Genomic DNA, 22,158 nt, shown 5'->3' with positions numbered 1-22,158 from the left:
GGCTCTGACAAAAAAAAAAAAATAGGAAAGACCAAGCATCAAAAAGCCAGTTGAAGTTGTCCAAGGTTTTTAAAAGGCGCGATGGGGTCCCATAATTACTTTCAATAAGTTTTTGGCCACACAAACCATAGTGACCGGTGGGCTCGAGGAGACTTTCCCTGTCAGCTTTGATTTCATGGTTTGCCACATTTTCCGCGAAGTTTTTCCCCATTTCCCGCACTATTGTGAGCGTCCAGTGGCTTCTTAATTAAAACGCTCTAATTGGTTATGTCTGAGAGTCGAACAAAAAGGCGAACTCTGCAAGTTTAACACCCCTTTGTGGGCCACTAAATAATTCCCAATTAAAGGTAAAGTCCACTCCTTTATCACAATCAAATTGGGAATTTAAGAACCTTGTGGCTTTGGCTCTTTTCAAAAAAAAAACACCCATTGACTTCAACCTCCTGGGGCACAAAGAAGATGTGACTCAATAGTATGAATATTTAAGCATGCAACAAAAAGCCGGACTAACACAGATAAAGTTGCTAAAACTTTCGGACAACGAAACTAACAACCATACTATGACTTAGGTGGAACAACGACCCACCGACCAACCGACACACCGACTTTTCTAAGGAAAACGACTTTAGCATAATGCATAATCATTTAAACAAGGATATGCCTTGAGTTGAGCTGCGTCCTGCAGCCGGCGAGGCATTATGACACACCCCGGTGCAAGCAAGTCCGGAAAAATGCCTTTTATGGCCAATTTGAGCGGGGAAAGCTTGGCCCGCAGCTTAAAGCCAGGCGATAAGAACAAAGCAGCCGAAAAGGTGAGCATCCAAGGACACTTTAAGCGCTCTCCTGCGTCATCCTGGCACGCCAGGTGAACACTAGTTTTTTTCCTCGAACATTTTGGTATCTTTTTGGCCAATGTGTGCCTGTATTCCGATGCGGGCCCAATGCCCAGTGGTGCTATTCGCAGGAATATATTATCATTAATTTCGAATTATGAAAAAGTGGCGACGCAGTCAACGAGTTTGGGGCTTTGCTAGCTAGGCTAGCTACGAACAAAAAATGGTTAGGGTACAGGCATTAGGGTTAATATGTTGCTAAAGTTGTATCCCTTTAATACAAAAAAGTGTTAAGCACCTGAACTAAATGAAATGTTTTCCCTTTTTAGCTTGGTCGTGTGCTGCGCAACTTCAACATCACAAAGATAAGCGATCTGGAGCTGATATCAAACTCCACCGATCGCCTGGACATCACCTTTCACTTCTTTGGCGTGAAAGGAGACTCGCAGCGTATCCGGGATGCCATCACACGGATGGTGGAGCGCGGCAGGATAGGAAACTTCACCCTGGTGGCGAATTTCCATCACTTCGACGAGAATCCGCCGCTCGGCTTGCTGGTGAGTAGCTAGTAAAAAAGCATTAATCCATCTCTTTTACCAATTTATTCCTACGGAATTCTACGTCCGAGCCAGACATTCGTGGCGTTTTATTTGAAGAGCTACGCTATCTATTAAAATTTGCGCACAAATAAATTTTATATTTCACTTTGCACTTTGGGCACATCCATCAATCGGAGCCATTCCATCATTGATTTTCGCCGAATGGTATTTTCATTAATTCGCATCCGAGCCGGACCATCTCGGCTATTAAAAGCGTAATAAATATACAGGGCCATCTACCCACATGGGTCACTGCCACCCATTTCCGATACATATTAAACAATAATTTATTAACTATTGAGGCGTGTGCCGGAATAAAAACATAATAGCCAATGTAGCAAAGTGCCGTGTTAATAAATATGCACATAAATATGTCAACAGTGTGGCACTTGACACTCGAACCGAAAACGGCAACGAAAATAATTATTTATTAATTGCGGCCAGCTCGCCCGACTCATCAGAGTCGGCCGGCAATTAAGTGGTATTAACATGACGAACAAGCCGCCAAACCTCAGTGGCATACCCCCCCTCCCACCATATCCCACCTCTCCCAGATGTTTGACGGACTGGCACCCAAAGGAACCCACGCAATCCCAAACCGATGAGCTCAAAACCCCGAACCGAAAACCGAACCACAGCCATCCCGTGTCTAATTAGTGTGACATTGTCTCCCTTTCGCAGGAGCTGACCGTCAATCAGCCGCAATCAGGAGTCCGCGAGGCCAGCGAGTTCATCATATCCTGCACGGCACAGGGCTCATCCCGGATGCAGTTCCAGTGGTTCAAGGATGGCGCTGTGGTTAATGCCAGCAAGGCGACGAGGTGAGTGAACTATATACCTGTATGTGGGTGGGATAGTCGCAGCTGCTTATCTCCCACAACAAGCTCGAAATAACATAAACCATAAACTTGGTGCCCCCGTAATGGAATAAGGAATGAGGAGTGCCTAGTAAACTGTGAAACGGAGTCTGGAGTTTTAATAAAATAGTATAGAATCGAAGAATATGGCAAAAATCAATGTCACACTCGGAAAGTCAGAAAGTCTGAAGACGGGTGGAAGTCGCGAGGGATGACTCTCGTCACAAGTGTTGAATTTGACTTTATGACTTTTACACATCAATAAACATGACATAAAAACGCCAGGCGGAATAAAAATGAAACGGCCAAAAAGGATAAATAAGTCAGGGCAAAGATAAAGATTTGTCAGTGGCCAAGGACGAAGGACGAGGGACAAGTTGCTATGTTGGTAGCTGGGAGATGGAAGTTCTGGACCTGGACCAGGCCGAAACCTAACCGCAGTAAGCCTAGCCGAATGATTGATCATAAATCCAACAGAGTGGGCCAGCCGGAACACATGTGTGGCCAACGTATACGAATGGCATGCCCATTCCATTCCGGAATGCCTCAGACTTGCGACTTCAGGCTCCACAACCCCGCAATCCAGATCCTTTTGGATCCACTTGGCTGGCGGGGAGTGTGGGTGTATTACATAAAAAGCATATGGCCGTAACTAACGAGGGGCTGTTACTTGGGCGACTTGGCAGGGGTTATGAGCAGCTTAGCCCTTCCAGGAGCAACACCACCCACTTTCCGCCAGCCTTGACAATTCGCCTTGCAGCCGAAAGCACCACCACCACAAAGCTCAAACTTTAAATGTGTTGCGTGAATGGCAAACGAGCGAGGCGGAGGTCCTTGGAAAGGATTGCTTAAATGAGCGGGGTACGCAGGGCGGTGCAGATGCCGATAGAATTCGCAATTCATTAACAAAATTTTAAGCCTTGGCAGGCAGACTTTCGCCATTCTGGGACAATCCATTTTTGGCAACTACATGTCACGAGACGTTGCCAAAAGTTGTTTTTATCTGACCAGAAATTTAAATTTCCTGCCTCTTGAAATGATCCAAGAGTTCCAAGAGAATGCATATAAGCTTTTTGTTTTAAAAGGATCGAACTCTTTAGGAAAATAATTTTAATAATTTAACTAAATATAGTTCCCTTATACGGAAAATGTATTACTTGTTATTCAATCGGCAGATAGCCATCAAACTGATAACGATGTGTTCTATTTTTATGCGGTATTCGAATAAAGGATTATTCATCCGAATATTACCTTTCAAATAAATAAATGTATGGCCCCCATTCCCGCAAATCGATAACCGAATCTATTCTCGGAGTTCAGTTTTTGTTATCCAGTGAAGCCAACTATGCGTTTTCCAAATGCCAACTGCTACATGGAACAATTCGGACCCTTCCATGGCCATTCCGCCAGCTAGCCCCATCCAACGATGGTGAAACAGGAGGAGGAGCTGGTGGTGGTGGTGGGGATCCGGACTTATGATTACTTTTATGCATATTTGTACGGATCCCCCACATGTACATGGTATCCTTGTTTGCTGCAGGACCTCCACGTGGCTGGCAGCCCTTCCATCAGTTTCAGTTCGCCCAGTTTGCGTGGCCCACTTGGACGCATTGATGTGTAAAAAATGACTGCCGTACAAAGCCGCAAACATGTGTTTTCCTCCCCCCCATCCCGCAAATGGAGGGGCAAGTATTAGTAAATATTTTAACTAAAGTGAAGTGAGTGAAGTCATTCATTTGGACATTTACCAACTTTGCATTATACAAACGACTACACATTAAATCCGTCCGATGACTTTACTTTTGCGTACTAAAATAACCGGAAGTAAGTGAATTTTTAATGCTTGATTTCACCGCAGGGAGCTGTTGCTTGGGCAAATGCTATTTATTATCGAAATACGGCCAATACTGTCCATCTACTGATTAGTTCCCACCGATAGCTATTTGCAAACAATTGGCACATTTAGACAGTTTGCTTAAGGCACGTATAAAGTAATTTTGTTGAGACTGATTTACAAATGCAAATTGCTTGGATTAAGGACAATAAATATAATAAGTATACATATGTAGTATGTAGGGAACACTATCAACCAATCCGTTCTGGCCAAGTGTACAGAACCTTATGGTCAGATACAGATACCTTTAAGCCCGCAAACTGAGGCGTTCGGCCGTTAATCTATTGGATTGCCAGTCGCCGAAATTGTGACCCAGTTAGCAGATGTTTATCGGGAGCGGCGTAGGCAACAACCCACTTAATGAATGCAATTATTTTCCAATCACGGCACTAAGGCATCCAAAGCTGACTGCCAAGAAGCCCGCAACCATGGCTAACTGGGCCCAAACGCCCCAAACAGGGGTGGCTTTGATTAACATGCCTTAGTGTTCCAATTGCCATTTGAAGGTGGTAGGTACACACACATGTGTGTAAAATAATCAATGGCCACGGTCATTAATTGCGCCCCTAATCCTGTGTCCTTTGCAATCTGGGGCGAGGATTTGCCGGACTACAAGGCCTTTGGGCTGATTAAGTGCCACTTCAGCAGTAATACAATTATTGGAGCAGCGGCTAAGCAAATACTTCTCATTAAGCCAACTTATATTGTCTGATTGGTTTTCACTTTTCAAAAATATCCTTAATCGCTTGAAATAATCGAGGTCCTTTTATTATGCGAACGACAACAATCTTTTCTTACTTAAAGCTTGCGAGCACCTTTAAAGTCCGGACTGTACTGAGTTCAAGACTGAAAAGCAGCCAAGAAAGATCCATTTTTGCCACATTTTATTTGCCTAACAAATTCCAGCTAATTCCATCAACAGGAGCTTGCTAAAAACTAAGCTGTGCACGTTTCTCTGACGTCTTTGGCATCGATGTGTTATGTAAAAGCGGTGCACAATTTGTAGCCAGCAAACCAATTGACCTTTTGAGGAGGGAATTGAGATTCCTGCTAATATTAGCTTAACCCTAAGCACTTGCGTAATCTATATTTGTCCCAGCGCCATGAAGTGGAAGGGCTTGACTGCCTGTCAATGCAATTTCAAACCCGTCTAACCCATCCCCTTTCCGCCTTTTGCTTTTCCCTTGGCCAAGAAAACATCGAGTTTGGCTTGGAAGCTAACGAAACTGTTGCAGTCACTTTTGGCCGTGCTCGGAAAATTTGTCAAACTTGCTTAAAAGCCAAAGCAAAAATTCAATTTCAGCAGCCATGCAGCGAGCAGCCAAATTGCCTTACCCCAGCAGCACCAGACATAAGTAAAATATATATCGTATATATTTTACAAATTGGCTCAACTCGGGGCAGCCAGTGGTACAAAAATGGCAGCAACAAAGAGGCAACAACTGTCTTGACAACGCAGCGATGTCCTCGTCGTCTAAGGACAATGGAATGCAGCTATCGAATACAGGGTGCAAATCGAGAGAAGGAGGTCGTAATTTGGACCCACGAGGCGTATGGATTTAGCCAGAAATTTAATCCGACACAGCTTTCATTATCTCCAGCCAATCAGAAATTTTGGTTGCTAACTTTCGCCATATTTTTCGTAAAAGCTAGCACCCTGTTCACAGCTGTTTGGTTAGTATTGCAGTCACACTGAAAGAAACGAACTAGTAAAATATGTATATCAAATTATAAACTAAGTATACAATTTTAGGAAGAAACTTTGCCACTTTTCATGTAGTAGCTTTAGATTTTCATTGAATTCCATGTAATTTCTCTCAGTGCATCAATATCCAATGCTGGTGGGGGTCACGATTTTCATTAGTTTCATTTGCCACAATGCGTCTGCCATACTCGTCTGCCGAGTTCAGTTGCTCGGATTTGCTTTGCTTTTCCCGTGGCGGGGTGACAATGGCACAATTAGTGACACCATTTGCCATTCCTCCAGCACTCGGTTGCTTCAAAATTTTGGCATTATCTCATAACGGGCTCAACGCGCTGTGCACTGTGTTTTCCTTGTCCCGTCTTCCAATTCCGGCTCCTTGGCGCCACTTGTGCAATAAAAGGACGAAGCTCCGCGGCTGATTGGACTGCTGGTGGGACGGGTATTGATCAAACAGTTCGGGTGGTCGGACAAGGCTGAGACCCACTTTCCCGGGAACGCGTGTCCCACTGAAGGAACGCGATACAGTAAAACCTTGATATATGTAACTGATTGAGAGTTGGCATATATTAAAGTCACTTAATAATCCATTTGCCTGTAGTCAACTTAATTAGACGAATATCTTTTGGCTTACATTAAATATTTATTTCTTGTCTCTAAACTAACGATTCCTGCATGGAATTGGAGTTACACCTACAGAAGAGTCACTGTACTTAAAAACGCCATTGAAGGTGGAACAGAAATATGCTCAGTTAGAGTGGCTTTGGTGCCAGGTACAGTTGTGCAGCTCCAAGTTCCGGCGATTACCATAACCTCATCCACTCAGTTAGCTTGTAAGAGTCGAACCGGGCGGAGGGCAACGGTTTTTTTGGCCACATAAGCCAAAAATTAACACGCTTGCTCCGTGTGTCCAACGCACCGGAGACCGTGCATCGGGAACCGGAGGCGCAGTCATGCCCATCCACTGGGACTGGGATTGGGAGCATGATCACGAGCATGGTCACCACCACTGGCAACCGCCGCGTCGCCACTGGTCCACGGGGGAGTCCAAGTGCCGGCAGAGGCACTACTATCTCTCCCACGACCTGGACGTTTGTGCACGGGACTTCCACTTGCGGATGGACGACAGTTCCTGGTGCCATGGATCTTGTCTGGTTGGGCGAGTAGTCATAGAGACCGGCACCGAGCCGGACTCCCTGGGCCGCGGCACCTTCAAGGTGGTTCTGGACGTGCACCACTTCCAGATCTCCGAGCTCACGGTGAAGGCCAGGAACAGCGACACTGTGTGCGTGGAGGGCAGGCAGGCGGATGACCGGGCGGAGAAGGGTCAGTTGTGCATCACTCGCGAGTTCACGCGATCCTACAAGCTACCACGACACTACGATGCCACTCAGGCACGGGCCACCTTCTCTGCGGACGGAATACTGATGATTACGGTGCCAGCACCACCGAAACTGGACGACGTGGAGCGCGAGATCGAGATTGAGCCCACAGGCAATTACTTTGGCAGCGTGTCCGATCCCACGGCGCCCAAGGCCATCGAGCAGGCGGATGTGGACGGCGATGGTGGAGAGGCTAATCCTGCTGGCACGGCGATGGACAAATGAAGCCGGCGACGTCTGGCGGTTGCGCGGCGGTTCCGCTTCCTCATCCCAAGGTGGAGGCGGAAGCCCAAATGCGTTTAGGCCGCCAGAGGCAGTCGATCGGCCGGAGGGCAATTGGAGTATTCCAGACGAAGAGGCAGGCGGAGCACATTCCAGTCACCTGGCGCACATGCACGAAAACCACAGTCACTCGGATTGTTCCTGGGTTCCAACTTAGATAGCACGTAGTCCTTCGTTCGAAACGTGAGCAAATATGGCGAAGTCAACATTTTGTAGAATTTTCTTAAGGTAGCTTCAATTTAAGAGTTAATATCCGCTTGTGATTTTGTTTTACGCCAATAAAGGACTTTATCAGAAATTGGGAGAGAGCTTTAAATATTTCCAGATTTTCCGAAGAAATCATTTAACAGCTTTAATCTTATTATTTATTCAAAGGTTATTGTTTTACTTATAACTATATTTTGCACTGGATTTACATTTTCTTCGAGCCTAATTATTAAATATTATAGAGATGAACATTTCACTAGAAAATATATTTACATTTAATGAATTCTAAATCAAATCGGATTAGGGAATTTAAAGATAACAAAGCCTTATTCAACCGAGTTGTTATTTCAAGTACAATCCGAATGAAAATATCCTCCAGCTAATCGGGAAAACAATCCCAAAATCAGGGATAAATCATGCCTTTGGGAATACGCCAGCTCGAATTCAAAACCCAAGCGAATTGGATTTTTCGCTGCTCTTAACTTTCCTGTCACGCAGCTTTTGATTAGCGTCAAATTTGAATAAAATTCACTAACACCTTTTGTGTTTTGTTTGTCTGTGTTCGTATCCTCGGGCACATGGCCCATAAAAAGGCAATAAGGAAACACAGCTAGTCAGTGTATAAAAGAAGTAGGCATGCGTACATATGTAGTTTGGCTATCGACCCAAGAAAGTTCTATAAAAAGGGGATAAACAAGCTCTCTTCAAAACTATGAGATACATATGTAAAGATTTGCAATTAAGTCTGAGTCTGAGATGATTCAGTATCTACAGAATTAGTTTAAAAATAGTTGTGTACATTTTCGGTGGCAAACTTAAGCTCAAACATGGGAACTTTGGGGCTGGGAACTTTGGGGCCATGTGACCCACTTCATAGGAGCCCAATCAGGCCGTCGGCCTTCTCCCAAATCGTGGGCTACTGCTCCGTTTTTTGATTTGGTCTTGGTCCCTTGCAATTTGGCCGTTGAGACACGTTTTCCCGTTACGATTCTAATGAAATTTGCTACATCTTGAAGTGAATTGTTGCAGGCCGCAGCATGGCAACTGAAAAAATTGCCAACGAGGAGACGAGGAGGTCGCGTACTTTGTCATCGTTTTGTTTTTATGCGTAGTTGCGTTTAATAAAGTTTTTATATGGCGCCCTCGAATAAGGGGGAATCCACGAACGGAGAGGCCATCAGATCTCCGGACGGACTGCCTGTTTTCTAATCTAGTTACGATGCCTGCAGCTTTAAGATATTGGACGGATGGGGACTCACTTCCCGGGCCGTAGGATATTCATATATTTACGAGTATGGCGAAGGACGGCGATAAAATATTCAGCAGAAAAGCAACTTCACAATTTCAATTTCCCATGCCACATTGGTGACGGCGTGGGACAAACCAAAATAACACAACGATAATAAACACCTACACACCCATTTTATGAACTCATAAAACACTCCGCTGGAATTGGAATCGTATATTTTATATATATATATGAGTGCCAGAGTGCGTGTGTCCGTGCTCAAAGGTCTGGCTGGGCCTACAGCCTTGTTATCGCACGCATATGCACCTCTTCCGCTCCCAGGATCTAGAAAATACATTGACCATCGCCATGGGCCATTTCCATTGTTGTTTCATGGTTTTTATGTTTCCCGGGTCGAGACTTCGCAGATATCGGTATGCGGCTCACAACTAATTTGTATTTTCTATGGCCTTTGATCCACTGCGGGCGCCGATTGAATGTTCTGCTGGCAACTTTTCAATCACACACTACTGCTAATCCCCGGGGATTAGCCAACTTGCAGATGAGTGACGGAGTGCGTGAAGGACGCGACACCTAATTACGCAAATTGATGCGACATCAGACGGTAACGGAGCTGGAAACTGGAGCTCTCTAGGGGGAGTGGAATGCTGAAGGACCTGCTTCCGCCAGGGGATCTTAGACACCGACTGCATTGACATGTAGGAATATATAAACAAACATTCGCATGACGAGTTGATTTAATGGAAAATTGAAGCTTAAACATTTAAAGGTGTCCTTTTCTATCCTTGTTTCAAATTGCAATTTGCTGATTGAGCGTCGTAATGGAAACTTAAAGTTATTTTAAACATGGTTTAAAAGCTAGCTAAAATTCCTTACTATTTTACTAACAGAAGTAGCACCAAGTAGCACCTACCTTTGTTTCCATCATTTGCCCCTGTATCGAACTGTTTGTGATTAGTGCTAAGTGAGCATTACTAGCTGGAAAATCCGTGATTTTGGAGCATGTACAACAGAGTTTGCTGACATCGTAAGACTTCGCAACCAATGCCGATGTAATTGGTCCATTGAACCTTACAGCCAATGCTTTGTTATGAGTTGTTTGACCAGCAACCAAAGCACATCAGCTCAAATGAAGCGCAGATTGGGGATTCCCCGTCACGGACTAGCATCCTGCAGACTCGCATCCTGCCAGCCGCCAGGCTGCAGTTGTATTTACAGGACACGCACACAGACACGCACACGCCTACGCAAAGGCATTTTGCGGGCCATTTGTAGCGCTTGCGATTCCGGGAAGCGGAAAAGGGAGCGAGGATTTGGGCGGGGATTGCGGAGGAGTGGCAAATGCATTTTGCAACCGCAGCCGACAACGGAACGAAACGTTTCTGCACCGGGAGCAAATTCAGTTGCCGGAGATGGTTACGTGAGGCAAATCGCATTGGGAAAATGCATCATTAACAGGAATGGAGCACCGATCTCTGGGGTACCTAAGCACGAAATACCCTAACTGAAAACACCATATGGTATATGGTAGGCTTATAAATAATAATAAAACAAAAATAATAAGAGTTTCTTAGCCACACTATAAATTTATATTACTTTCGCAACTTTTGCTAGTCCTGCCAGGCTGGCATAAAAATAAATATCTTCAAACAAATCCCATCGAATGCCATTCGAACTTTAAGATTATTTGGCACACAGCTTATGGGCTATTGTGCAGATAATCCTGCCCAGATCCAGATAAATACATGCATTAAGGACTCGGATATGCTTCCTTTGTTTGGGGGCCTTTCACACAGCATGCGTATATCCTTGGCAGGGAATCGAATTGAGCACACACCATGAAGCGAATCGAATGGGCTCCAGCCACCAACGACCCAAAACGAATAACGTTCAGCTGTTTCGCAGCGATATTAGATAGCAACCAATTCAAAAGAGAGAAAACCACCAGCTCCTTTGGACATCACGTACGCATCGCTAAGGTCCTAATCCTTCGTCCTGCGTTGCAGTTGCTGCAACTGCAGTTCCACTTTCGGCGGGCAATGCAGTGGCATTAGTGGAGCTGCTGCGGCTTAGCCAGCTTCCTGGACGGCCAGGACGTCCAGGGCTACCAGGACAATGCAGGACATCCAGGACGTCAATGTGCTATTGTGCCAAAGTCGATGTCAATCCTGCCTGGGCCCATTTGCAGTAAGCGACGCCAAACAGGACCTGTGGCCGCGTTGCTGTTTTTGCGGTTGTAGTTAGCGAGTCCTGCGAGGACATCACAGTCGGCACTGTTTCGGTGTGGCTGCTGCATTGCATTTAAGCGTTACGCACTTCCGGTTGGGAGTGTTATTACTTCCGTTGCCATTTAATTGATTTTGAAGGTGCGTGTTTGGCGTTTGCCCATGAGGGGCCGCAAAGGACTCCTTCCGCCCGGTGCCATTAGTAAATTGTAGGTTAAGTGCTCTGCATGCCCAAAAACCCTAGGCCCATTCCCATTTCCACTACCATTCCCATTGAAAACGCATTTTTAGACGCCTCTACACCTGTAAATAGCTGGGCCAAAGGCACTAGCTACGCCAGTGGGTGTGCGGTTAAGGATGCGGTTTTTGGGCACTTTTTGCCGCCGTGACGTCAGCGCTATCCATGCGTAAAAGTTATTAGTGAAATGCACTCAGCCGGCGGAAGAAAGGCGCAAGAAGAAGAGCAGGAGGTGGAGGGTGGCAGGCGGAAACTGCTGATGTTTGTTGGCCACGAAAACCTCAAACAGCACTTAAGTTGTTGCCAGCTGGAAGGTTTTCGGTTTTCGGCTTTCGGTTTACTTTGCTTAGTGCTCATGGAACGCCGTGCTGGGCTGGCACCACCACTGCAACCAGGTGCAATCTGCGATTTCCAGCTCTCCGGAGGATTATGAGCCATGCCCGGGAGGAGTCTAATAGGCTTACCGTGCATTTTCGACAGTTTGCAGAACTTTTGCTCAAGCCGCTGAATTTAAATTCGCAATTACCCGATTCCACATCGCTTGTCACAGCGATTCTCGCTAAATTGAATCCCAGATTATATAGAAAGTCATGTAAGTGCGTAAGTGAGAGTAGAAGTCATCTAAGCCATTGATTGATTCCCGTTGGCAAACACATTCCCCCAACGCTTGAGCCAGATTTATACCAGCCAGACGCATTCGCACATGCGAGAGTACGAGTCTGTAAACCGACCCATTTATCCACGAAACCAAAAACTATTAACAATTTTAGCAACAATGCGTCGTTGCAGCCCGCATCCAGGGCATTTGGAAAAACATTTGAAAATGAAACATGTTCCCGCTAATTGACTTCGAACCGCAGCATCCGCGATTGTTTCCCCATTAGCTATGATTTCTTTCGCCCAGGAAGCCATGGGCTACGGTATGGGGTAATATGGGGGGCTATGGGGCTATGGGGATATGGGGCCGTGATAAGTGAGCTGCTATTAGTGTGTCAATTAGCGGGCTTGCTGCATATGATCCAGTTCACTTGGCCCGTGCTCCATGGAGTACAGCATGCAGCATATGGGGCATATTGTATTCGGTATTCGGCATTCGCCATTTCGCATTTGGCATTTGGCTGTCACGGGGCGTGAGAATTAATGCACGACTGGCGGTGTGCGAATCTGTTTCAAGTACTTTCACTCTCGGAAACCGAAAGTGGAGGAGTGCTAATTAGCATGACTAACTAAGGCTTTCATCTGCTCCTTGCAGGGAAATCTGGACCACGGTCCTGCCGCCCGAGACCAAAGATGTCTACACCGCCATTCTGGGCGTGACCAAGGCGAGTCGGATCGACGAGGGTGTGTATAGCTGCAAGGTAAGTTATCATATTATCATATCTCAAAGATACTTATTCTAAGGTAGCACTGTCTGTATTCGAACTTTAACACACATTTTTAAAAATTTTTATAAATTCTATAGACAATTTATTTCCTTCTTTCTATCACTGGTGTAGCTAATTAAATTCTCTCTGTGACATTTAAACATTAATTAATTAGATACTACTTTCGTTTTTGTAAAACTCGCATAAAATTCGTAACTAGGCCAACATTGTTTCTGGCCATCACGTCCGCATCAATGCGTTTAAAATATCCATGTCAATCCGGGCTGATGATCTGAAAATACCACTTGGTCCTTTGGTTTTTTACAGCGATTACGGTTCCCCGGACACTTTCAGGCCTCGTAGTATTTTTTAGCTGACTAATCAGTCTAATTGCCATATCATAACAGCGCAGAGCTGTTCCGACTGTATTATAGCCCGTCTGGAAAAAGCCAAGCCCGCCCAGAAGGCCACATAATTACATTTGGCTTTGCTGCGTTTTGTTCACGGCTGTGTTCTTCATTTTCGCTATAACGTTGCTTTTAATTAGACTAATTAAAATATGTTGGAGCGGCGAGATAGAAAGGAGTGTGATGGAGAGCAATGTGGCCATCCATTGCACTTGAATGCTCTTTCTCGGGGGCCAATTAAATTTTAATCTATGGTATTAAACATTCTTTTGACTGCGGTTTCCGGGGATGAATTTTACGGGTGCCCAAAGATGATTTTAGGTACCGGATTCACTCTCGCTCTCTCTCTTTTGGCTTACAGCCCAGCACTAAATTAGAGTTTTAAATTGTTCCGGACGATTAGACCCAAAACTGCCCTGCTTCCTAAGACCCCAAATACTGCAGGACCCTTCTTTATGGCTTAGGTAATAACATATTACGCAAATGGCTTGTAAAAAAATATTGGCCCGCCGTAAAGGAAGCCACGTGAAAAGTTTCCCAAGAAAAGTACGTGGACACATGACCAATTCACTTGGATGCCAAGTTAGTTATAAATCAAATGGTAATTTGATTGCCTGCTCACGGGAGATTGTAATAAAATGTTTCCCGTTTCATGTGTATAAATCAAATTTAGAATTGTTGCCAACTCAATTGAACTTCGACATTAGCATAATGGCTCTTGATTTAATACGAAACATTCTTTAGTAATTTACCCAGATTTCAAAAGGGCGCCGGATTACTTTAAGTCCGCAGCGTAACCAAGAGGGGAAGTGCAACCACAAAAAGCGTCAGCATCTGTTGCACCACCCAGCTGGCATTTCGTGGGGGCCCAGGACCCATTGTATTTAGTGCCTGGTCCGAGGCTCTACAGCTCCAGCTCCAGCCCGAGGGGGATTCCGCAAAGTTCTTTATGGGGGAGCCTCCGCTTTGGCCGCTTTGTGCCTTTGGCCCGCCTCGTGCCGCTCACTTATTATTGTCCTGGCTTCCCCGTAATGACGCACCAGCCAGATCAAAGGCAGGATGCCAGGATGGCAGGACGTGGCGAAACGCTCGGCAGCTGCAGCAACAACTGAACGATAATCACGAGTAGGGCCGGACCGGAGCTGAGTGCTCCGAACTGGGTCCCCGAAGGTCGATTGTGCCCACGTCTCACAGCTGTTTGCTGAAAACTCGAGCGCATGAATCCTTTTCAATAACACCGCCTTGGGGTCCAAGTCAATAAAGCGCCTTGCGAATGCCGCCACCACGGCCCATTATGAGAACTTGGGGACTTGGATGCATGTCCACGTCCATAAGTCGTCCACGGCAAAACACAAGAATACGGAATACACACGAAAACCCAAACAGCAAACGTACACTTATATTTGGGGGCGTGTGCCTTTGCGCATTTATTATTTATGTATTGATATTAAGTATACGCCTTGTTGCAATTAATTCATCTGCCTTGGGGGAGCCCGGCCGTCTCGGGTCCATTACGTGCACAATGGCCCCAAGCGGTGCTGTCTTTAAGCCAGCTGCATTAGCCCCACCGCCTAAGCCATTTCAGATTTCACAGGACACGACTGGAGCTTAAGTGTTCTCTGGATTATAAGTGTACTGAAGTGAAGGATGTCGACCTATGAAGTTCATACTTAACTACGGTTTGAATTGGGAAAGGTCCTTTTCTCTCTCATTTTGCCACAATATTAAAGCAATAAAAGTCAAGATGGCTTGTAGTTATCGCGGTTAAATTTGTAAACCTCAATGTGCCTCAATGTCAATAGCCATTAGCCAAATAAATGCTGGTGGTTCCGAAATAACCCATTTTATGAACTATTAATTCCGCTGGAGTGTTGTTCATTGATCGGCCCAAAGTGTCCTGGTCAAATGTTTAGCCATTCACGGGGCACAATGTGTTGTTTAACGACTTGGCCTGTTAATGAGACGCGACTTATCCGGGCCAATAAAATACCATTTAGCCATAAAGGCGCTACTCGCGCTGCCGTTGGCCAAGTTTTGCAGTCGGACAGCGTCGCAACATAATGAGTTAATTGGCATTTGGATTTTGTGGCCTGGCCAGGATTTGTTGACGCTGCAGAGTCGTAAATGCCACTGCAAATCCCAACGACATTTCCCGATTGAGAGCACAACAAAAAGAAGCACAGAATTTAAAGCCTCCGTGGCCATAAAAAAAACCAACTAACCTTTGGCTTACGCCAAGAGTGTCTCGCTGTCTATTAAATATTTCCGGATCGGCTGAATTCAAGTGCCCGAGGGCCCAGATATCAGACGAGGATGCAGGAAAACCGGGCCAGACAAGTGCGCGATACCTACACCTCGGTGACAATGATGCCGCCTCCTCGTTAGCTGTATCGTTTTATTCACATTTTTCCTTTTCTTTTTTTCTTTTAAATTTGAAACGGAAGTGGGCTGAGCATCTGCCCATCATCATCATCATCGTTGACGCGTGGCGACGTCTAGGTTTTCCCACTTGAAATAACTATGTAAGGGGCACAACGTAATAATGGTAATATCCTTGCTGGAAGAATAACTTAACTTGAGTTAAAATAGATCAATTTATTTCCTTTTTTTGTAACTTAAATTAGCAAGTATATAGAACTATTTATCCATAGGGGTATTTCCTGAATGCAAATATATATTACAACATTTTTGCCGAGTGTGGCACTCGATGCTTTCCCAGAGGAAGGAATGTGCAACAACAAAGCAAGTTTACAATTCGTTTGCTTGCCATCCGCGTGGAAATAAATAAATAAATGCAGAAGGTTGGCTCGAACCCACACAATCCTGCTAAGGCCTTAAGTAGCAATCTTGGCCAAGCAAGTGCTCGTAAATACTTTGGCTCGTGTGGAACTTCAAGTGTCCTTGGAAGCCGGCAGAGTGCTAGCTGGCTGGACATCGTCTGACTTACCGTTCGAGTGCCTGGGCAAATACTAATCCCCATCTCAATGCGCTGTTTTGCAACGACAAATATGATTTGCATTCCGTTCGGTTTGTTAAGCCTTTAAATTACATTTCATAAACTAATATACGATGCCCGTTTCATTATGACTGCCCAGCAGCACATATCACATTTCCACAAAGCCGAATGGCAAACTAAGGCAAATCAGGACTCGTCATATCCAATCAGCACACAATGAGGTCCTGCTGACTAGCAAATAAGTCTATTAAACAAATCCTTGGAAGCCCCGGCGACGGCTGACAGCCGTCCCAGTTCGAGGAACAGTAGCTGGCCACAACTGTTTCCCTTGTCCATGCCGACATGCGTGAAAAGGACATGACCATGCCCCCTGTCCATCCAGCAGGATGTGTGCCATGCTCTTCGGCAAGGCTGCTGATGTGTGGACGGACCATCGAGCTTGGCTTTCAATCCAATTACAATAGCGGCTATAATAATAGTTTAAAGTATATATATACATATGTATTTAACTAGTAATGTATACCTCAATTGAATTATAAGCAATACAGAGTAACTAAATAGCTACTGTAGATATTATTTCCACTTACAGTCGTGGTTATAACTAGCACATTGTTTTTCTGACCACGACTGTGTCTTTCTGTTGATATGAGTAACCAAAACCAATGGCATTATGGTATGCCGCTGACAGGCGCTCCTTGTGGCCTCTTCCTTTGACGGGACTTTGTTAAATGAGCTCGACTAACCACCATCTCATGCTCTCCTCCTCCGCCAGGTGACCGACTGGGGCGTGGAGCAATGCCGCTCCCTGCACATCCACATCAAGTCCCCGCCCCGTCTGCGTGTGGATCCGGCGAGTGTCACCCTGCAGCGTGGTGACTCCCTGCGGGTGAGATGTCTGTCACCCGGTAACGATGACATCAAGCGGTATGCCCAACTGGGCTACAGCTGGACCCGCAACGGCGTGCTCTTCCAGTCGGACGCGGCCACCGCCATGTGGGAGGACCTCTATCCCGACGGCAGCATCCTGAAGATCAACAACATCCAGAAGTCAGCGGAGTACGCCTGCCTGGTCTCCAATAGCGTGCGTCCCGTCTCCCGCAGTGTTTACATCAATGTCATCGAACGGAATGCCGTCCACGTCTGCCCGGCGGAGTCCACTTACGGCGTCCATTGGCCAACCAGTGCCCCCGGCTCGCCCATCATCACCGACTGCCCGCGTGGATTCGAGGGACACCTCAAACGCATATGCGAACAGAGGGATACGGGCAATTCCACCTGGCTGCTGCCGGATTTCTCCGGCTGCGTCAGGGACGAACTGCTGCTCATCTACAACCGCTTCCTGGCCCTCAGTGCGGGATTCCAGCAGACGAACTCCTCCAACATTCTGAAGGCCTGCTTCGAATTCACACTCCAGAGAAGGCACAGCTTCCTGCCGGGCGAGGCCAGCTTCCTCATAGATATGCTGCATGAGGTAAGGATGCATATGATATAGATTCTTGCAGTGATATCAAGGATATCAAAGTTTCCATTATTAATTCCGCTTAAAGACTTAAACTTGCACATCAATTTTCATGTTGAACCAAAGAATGTACCCAACTGATGATTGCCAATCAGGCTAAAACAGATATCGTACTCATCCCAGATTAAAGTGTAAAAGCCATCTGGGGAATGGCAATAGCATTCCCGAATTGTGACAGATTTGGTTAAATTGGCCTAATCAAAATCGGAATTGCAATTCCCATTGCTCCAAAATATCCTGTTGCCGCAGACAGTCAGATTCCGATTGGGAACTCCGTTTGCGGGGGCATTTATCCGGTCCGTCTGCTCCGTCCGCAAAACCCTTAACACATTTAAGCTCCACCTGGCTCCTTGGATCCCTGGCTGCCGTCCACTTGAGAAGATGGGGCAGAAACTATTTTTACACACAAATGAATGCAAAAAGCTGCTGAGTCGGGCGGCTTGCAATTTTTCACACAATTTTCGGTTGCCCAACTGCAGTCAAAGAAAAGTTCCAGCCGACTCCTTCGCCTCTTTTCTTTTATTTTATTTTTTTGGGTCTCCTAGCAACAATTTTTCATTTTAATGCGCACACAAATTTCCCGACTAACGAATTGCTTTGAGGAGGAGCTTCCTCCATCTTGGGGGCCCTTAAAAGGCGAGGGGAGGAGCGGCATCGGGCGGGGAATCCTTGCCACTTGTATTATGTTGTCTCAACTCTGTTTCCTTGGCCACTTCACAGCTCGACACCTACCTGCAATTGAAAGGCACACAACTGGAGCGCGAGATGGCCGCGGAGATTATACTGCGCATCCTGGATAAAGTCATGCAGAATGCCCAATCCTTGAACAGTCAACAGGTAAGTGCCAGTTTGCCAGTTTGCCAGGATGCCGGGATGCCGGGTTGCTCTCTCTCCCTGCAATCCCGCATAAATTATGCGCAGTGTACTCCATACTACCATACTCCCATGTACTGAAAAGGCAGAGCACCATAATTTATATCCTGCAGCCATATTCAATATTTGCCAGCACGGGTTTCCTACCCATCCCGGCCGTTTATTTATTACGCCCGAAACATCGAGCACACCGAATACATCGAACTGGGCCAAAAGGTGGGCACATTCCAGCTTTTATTTAGCTTGTAGTTGGCCTGTCACTGGGCTCCTGCAATTTGCATACGGACATTTGTCTACCCGTTCCCCAAACCGTGTACGGATTTCCAAAGCAGCCGGAGAATTGATGAGCCTGCCGGCCTGGTAATGAATACCTTTTTCGATATGCATGAGCTTGTGCATTTTTCTGGTTTGTCTGTGGCTTTTTCCCCATGTCCTGTGTGAGCTGAATTATGTGATATCCTGATCGGATAGCTTCGTCCTACACGTGCCGATTTTACTGCAGTGATAATTGGATGGCTATGAGAATATCTCGGAGATTAAAAATCACGTTTTCGTAATTTAAATCGCTTTAAAAACCGTTCTTAAGTATTCCTTTTTAGTTATTTCTGAATATTGCAAAAATCTAGTTCCCTGTTTTTGACAGTGTACTCTAGATTTCGAGGAATACTCCAAACGAGAACATCTGATCTCTCTTTGTTCCGCTCCCAAATGTTCTTTGTGTATCTACGCTCCATTTGGCAGAACAGCTAATAGAGAAGGACCTCAAAAGGTGCCGCTAATGAGGCGCAATCAAACAATTTGCCCGCGACCCACCGCAGGACAATAAGGATAACCACTTCCTTATCACCTGGCAAAAAGGCAGACACTTTTGGCCAATCTCGAGCCTCCAAATGGCGCTGAAAAGTGGGTATCCTTATTTTTCTGTGGTAGCAGCATGCTTGTGTACATCTCCACTCGAGATTGTGGCTTCCATTGTTTCCGGCTCAACTGAGGATTTCAAAGGGGACTTGTTTTTTGTGGGGGGGCGGAGACACTCCACTGCTCATGCATTATTCCGTGGGCAAATTTTGCGTACTCGGCGTGCGGCATAAGAGCGAAGGAAAAGGACACTGGCAGGATGAGGCTGGCTTTTTTGGTATGCAAATTTATGAGAGTGTTGATTGCAACTGTTTGAATATGGCACTTCCTCGAAACGAGGCGACCTGTCATGACGTGAGGATAATTGGAAGACTGCCTCTTTGGACACCGCCAGCATAATCTATTAGCCAGCTCCAGTGGCTTAAATACCAAATATTCAACCTTTAAGATCGCCCAAGTTGCTCCTGCCGCAACGAACAAGGTATATCCGCTAAGCTCATAGTTAACGCGGAGTTGGATGAGCGAACTTTTTAATGCGCATAAATTAATTTAGTTTCTCAAGAGTTCGGCTGAGCTATTTCAATGGATTTCAATGGAATGCGCCATGTGAGCCCGAAAGTCGCTGGCCGAAACGAACGAACAATTTATGTTAAATTTTTATTAGCTGACGCAGTCGGAAAAACTTGGCAGCATAATTGGGTCGATTAAAAAGCGTTGGCATTCGCCATTCGAAGAACTTTCCCCAAGTTGCACAAATAGTTTTGCATCGTTTTTATTGACTGAGCAAAAAGTTTAATGGACTGAGACCGAATCCGCACCGCCGGCAAGTTGATCGAATTTTTTGCGCGCAATCAAGTTTAATTAGTGGGAATCGAGGCGGTACGAGGAAGTCCGCCAAAGTAATCAGCCAATACCGCCCCAATGTCCAAGGCCATCCACATTTACGGCCCAAAAGCGAACTGCAGAGTGAGTTTTAAAGTTAAAGTTCAGCGCATTGCAATGCATTGCCGAGACATTGCCACTTAAATTCAACGAACAAATTGTCGGCTGCCATATATCGAGTTTAATATGCGGCCAGCCTAACTAAGCCTCATCAATATGTTGATAGATAATAATAATTTTAAAAATAGCGTACGATGGCATTGCATTATTTCATTGGCCAAAAACCAATATCCATTCACGCCCAGTGGACAGATCGCCTGCATTTGTGGTTTTCCTCTGTGGAAATGGCAATTGAAAATGTTTTTGCGCATGGAAAAGTGCTCATGCTCATTTTTGGATAACTGAAAACTGAAACGGGACGAACCCCAAAAGTTGATTAAAACACTTCTACACACGGAGTGGGGATTGAGTTCGCTATATTGACCAGCAAAGTTAACTCTCAACTGACCCACTTTTCTTTCTTTGACCAGGCTGCAAGTTTCCGATCGCAGGACGCTAAAAAGTGGGCCAAAAGCGCTTGCCATTCAAATCAAATCACGACGAATCACTTAGCCAAAAAGTATTCGCTGCAAACGTGATCCTAAGTCCAACGGTCCAACTTTTTTGCCCCAAAGTTTATCTCACACATGGCCACGCCCCTTTTTCCGGTGGGGTTTAGGGCTGGCCAAGTGATTTGCCGGTAAACTGCTAAACGTGGCTAGGTCGAAAGTCAAGTGAAATTTGCACATGGAAAACTTTGTGCTTTCCGCTTTTCTTCTCGCTCTTCATCTCCTTTCTCCCTCCCACACAATTTCGAGAGTTTCTTTTCAGCTGCTTTTAAAGAAATCATACGAATGCCACACATTTGAATAGGCTTTGCATCGTGGCGGGGGGCGTGGCACTGGTACTTATGGCGGCAAAGCTTAATGTTCTGATGATGCTGAAGTTTTTCGTTTTGTGCTCGAAAAAGAAAATAAAAAAAAAAAGTTCCATTACACAAACTTTTTCAATTCGAATTGTTTTCGCTCTCGATTAGTTGGCCCGAAATATTTATGCTGGAAGCACACAGAATGCTTGTGTATCTTATGTAAAAATCGAATGATGATATTTTTGATTTGTGCCGAAACTCCTTGCCCATTTCTGCTGGCCAAAAATCCGTGCAGCAACCGGCTTTGAATTAGAAATGGCCGAAAATCCCTTCGCATGGAGCGAGGAGGCATCGATGTAATGGCCCAACATGGCTTTCGGATTAAGAATTGTGAAAATCGAACATTATAGTTGGGTCCGCCTGCTTATTGGCCTCGGTTTATGGCTTTTGTAACTGCACTCGAGAACGTAGCAATTTATGATTTTTATGGCCGGGTTCATTGACTGCGCTTTCTGCTCCCGATGCTATGGCATCCTGAAAATATGCCACATGGCCGGCGGCAGGACGGCTTCGTCCTGGTTTCGTCTTGGTCATCCCCTCGCTTCTCTCCCACTCACATCGCCACTGCCATCCATCGCATCCCTCTGTGGCATTGATTTCGCCCAAAAGTTCATCGCCGGACTCCAATTCCATCCCATTCCACCCTGTTGTTCGACTCGGATGCTGTGGCCGTTTGTGGAGTAAATGTAAACATGGCATATGGGGGCCATTGGGGTATTATCTGCATTACCTATCCTTCATATTGAATTTCACCAGCACTTGCAAAAATGGTCCCCATCATTTGGTCGGATAAAAATAAACAAGTGACGTCTTTTGAGCTGCAAGAAAATTTTATTTTTATTGGAATATTTTTGCTGAACTGGA

The 22,158-nt window shown here is 45.6% G+C and overlaps 3 protein-coding genes across 3 annotated transcripts in view; 2 read left to right on the top strand and 1 right to left on the bottom strand.

The window, feature by feature from the left end:
- The window catches only part of LOC6611915, a 31,625-nt gene extending 26,591 nt beyond the window's left edge, over nucleotides 1-5,034 (bottom strand). The window contains exon 1 of the mRNA XM_032713986.1: nucleotides 4,982-5,034. The gene's annotated coding sequence lies outside the window, so the exon portion shown is untranslated. The remainder of the gene's footprint in view (nucleotides 1-4,981) is intronic.
- LOC6611912 overlaps nucleotides 1-22,158 on the top strand; it is a 103,056-nt gene that overhangs the window by 68,407 nt on the left and 12,491 nt on the right. The window contains exons 7-11 of the mRNA XM_032713982.1: nucleotides 1,163-1,390; nucleotides 2,114-2,253; nucleotides 12,721-12,826; nucleotides 16,968-17,666; nucleotides 18,435-18,551. Of these exons, the coding sequence (XP_032569873.1) occupies nucleotides 1,163-1,390; nucleotides 2,114-2,253; nucleotides 12,721-12,826; nucleotides 16,968-17,666; nucleotides 18,435-18,551 (1,290 nt within the window). The remainder of the gene's footprint in view (nucleotides 1-1,162; nucleotides 1,391-2,113; nucleotides 2,254-12,720; nucleotides 12,827-16,967; nucleotides 17,667-18,434; nucleotides 18,552-22,158) is intronic.
- Nucleotides 6,652-7,847, top strand: LOC6611913 (heat shock protein 22). Its single transcript, XM_002036394.2, has one exon. It carries the CDS (start codon nucleotides 6,839-6,841, stop codon nucleotides 7,490-7,492), a length of 654 nt encoding a protein of 217 aa, XP_002036430.1. The 5' UTR covers nucleotides 6,652-6,838; the 3' UTR covers nucleotides 7,493-7,847.

The sequence above is a fragment of the Drosophila sechellia genome, chromosome 2L (assembly GCF_004382195.2).
Source record: "Drosophila sechellia strain sech25 chromosome 2L, ASM438219v1, whole genome shotgun sequence".
Lineage (NCBI taxonomy): Eukaryota > Metazoa > Arthropoda > Insecta > Diptera > Drosophilidae > Drosophila > Drosophila sechellia.
The sequence above is the reverse complement of the archived record's forward strand: the minus strand, read 5'-3'. Positions and strand labels throughout refer to the sequence as shown.

Coding starts and splice junctions, on each gene's coding strand:
- LOC6611913 (XM_002036394.2), top strand. CDS start 6,839: ATGCCCATCCACTGGGACTGGGATTGGGAGCATGATCACGAGCATGGT.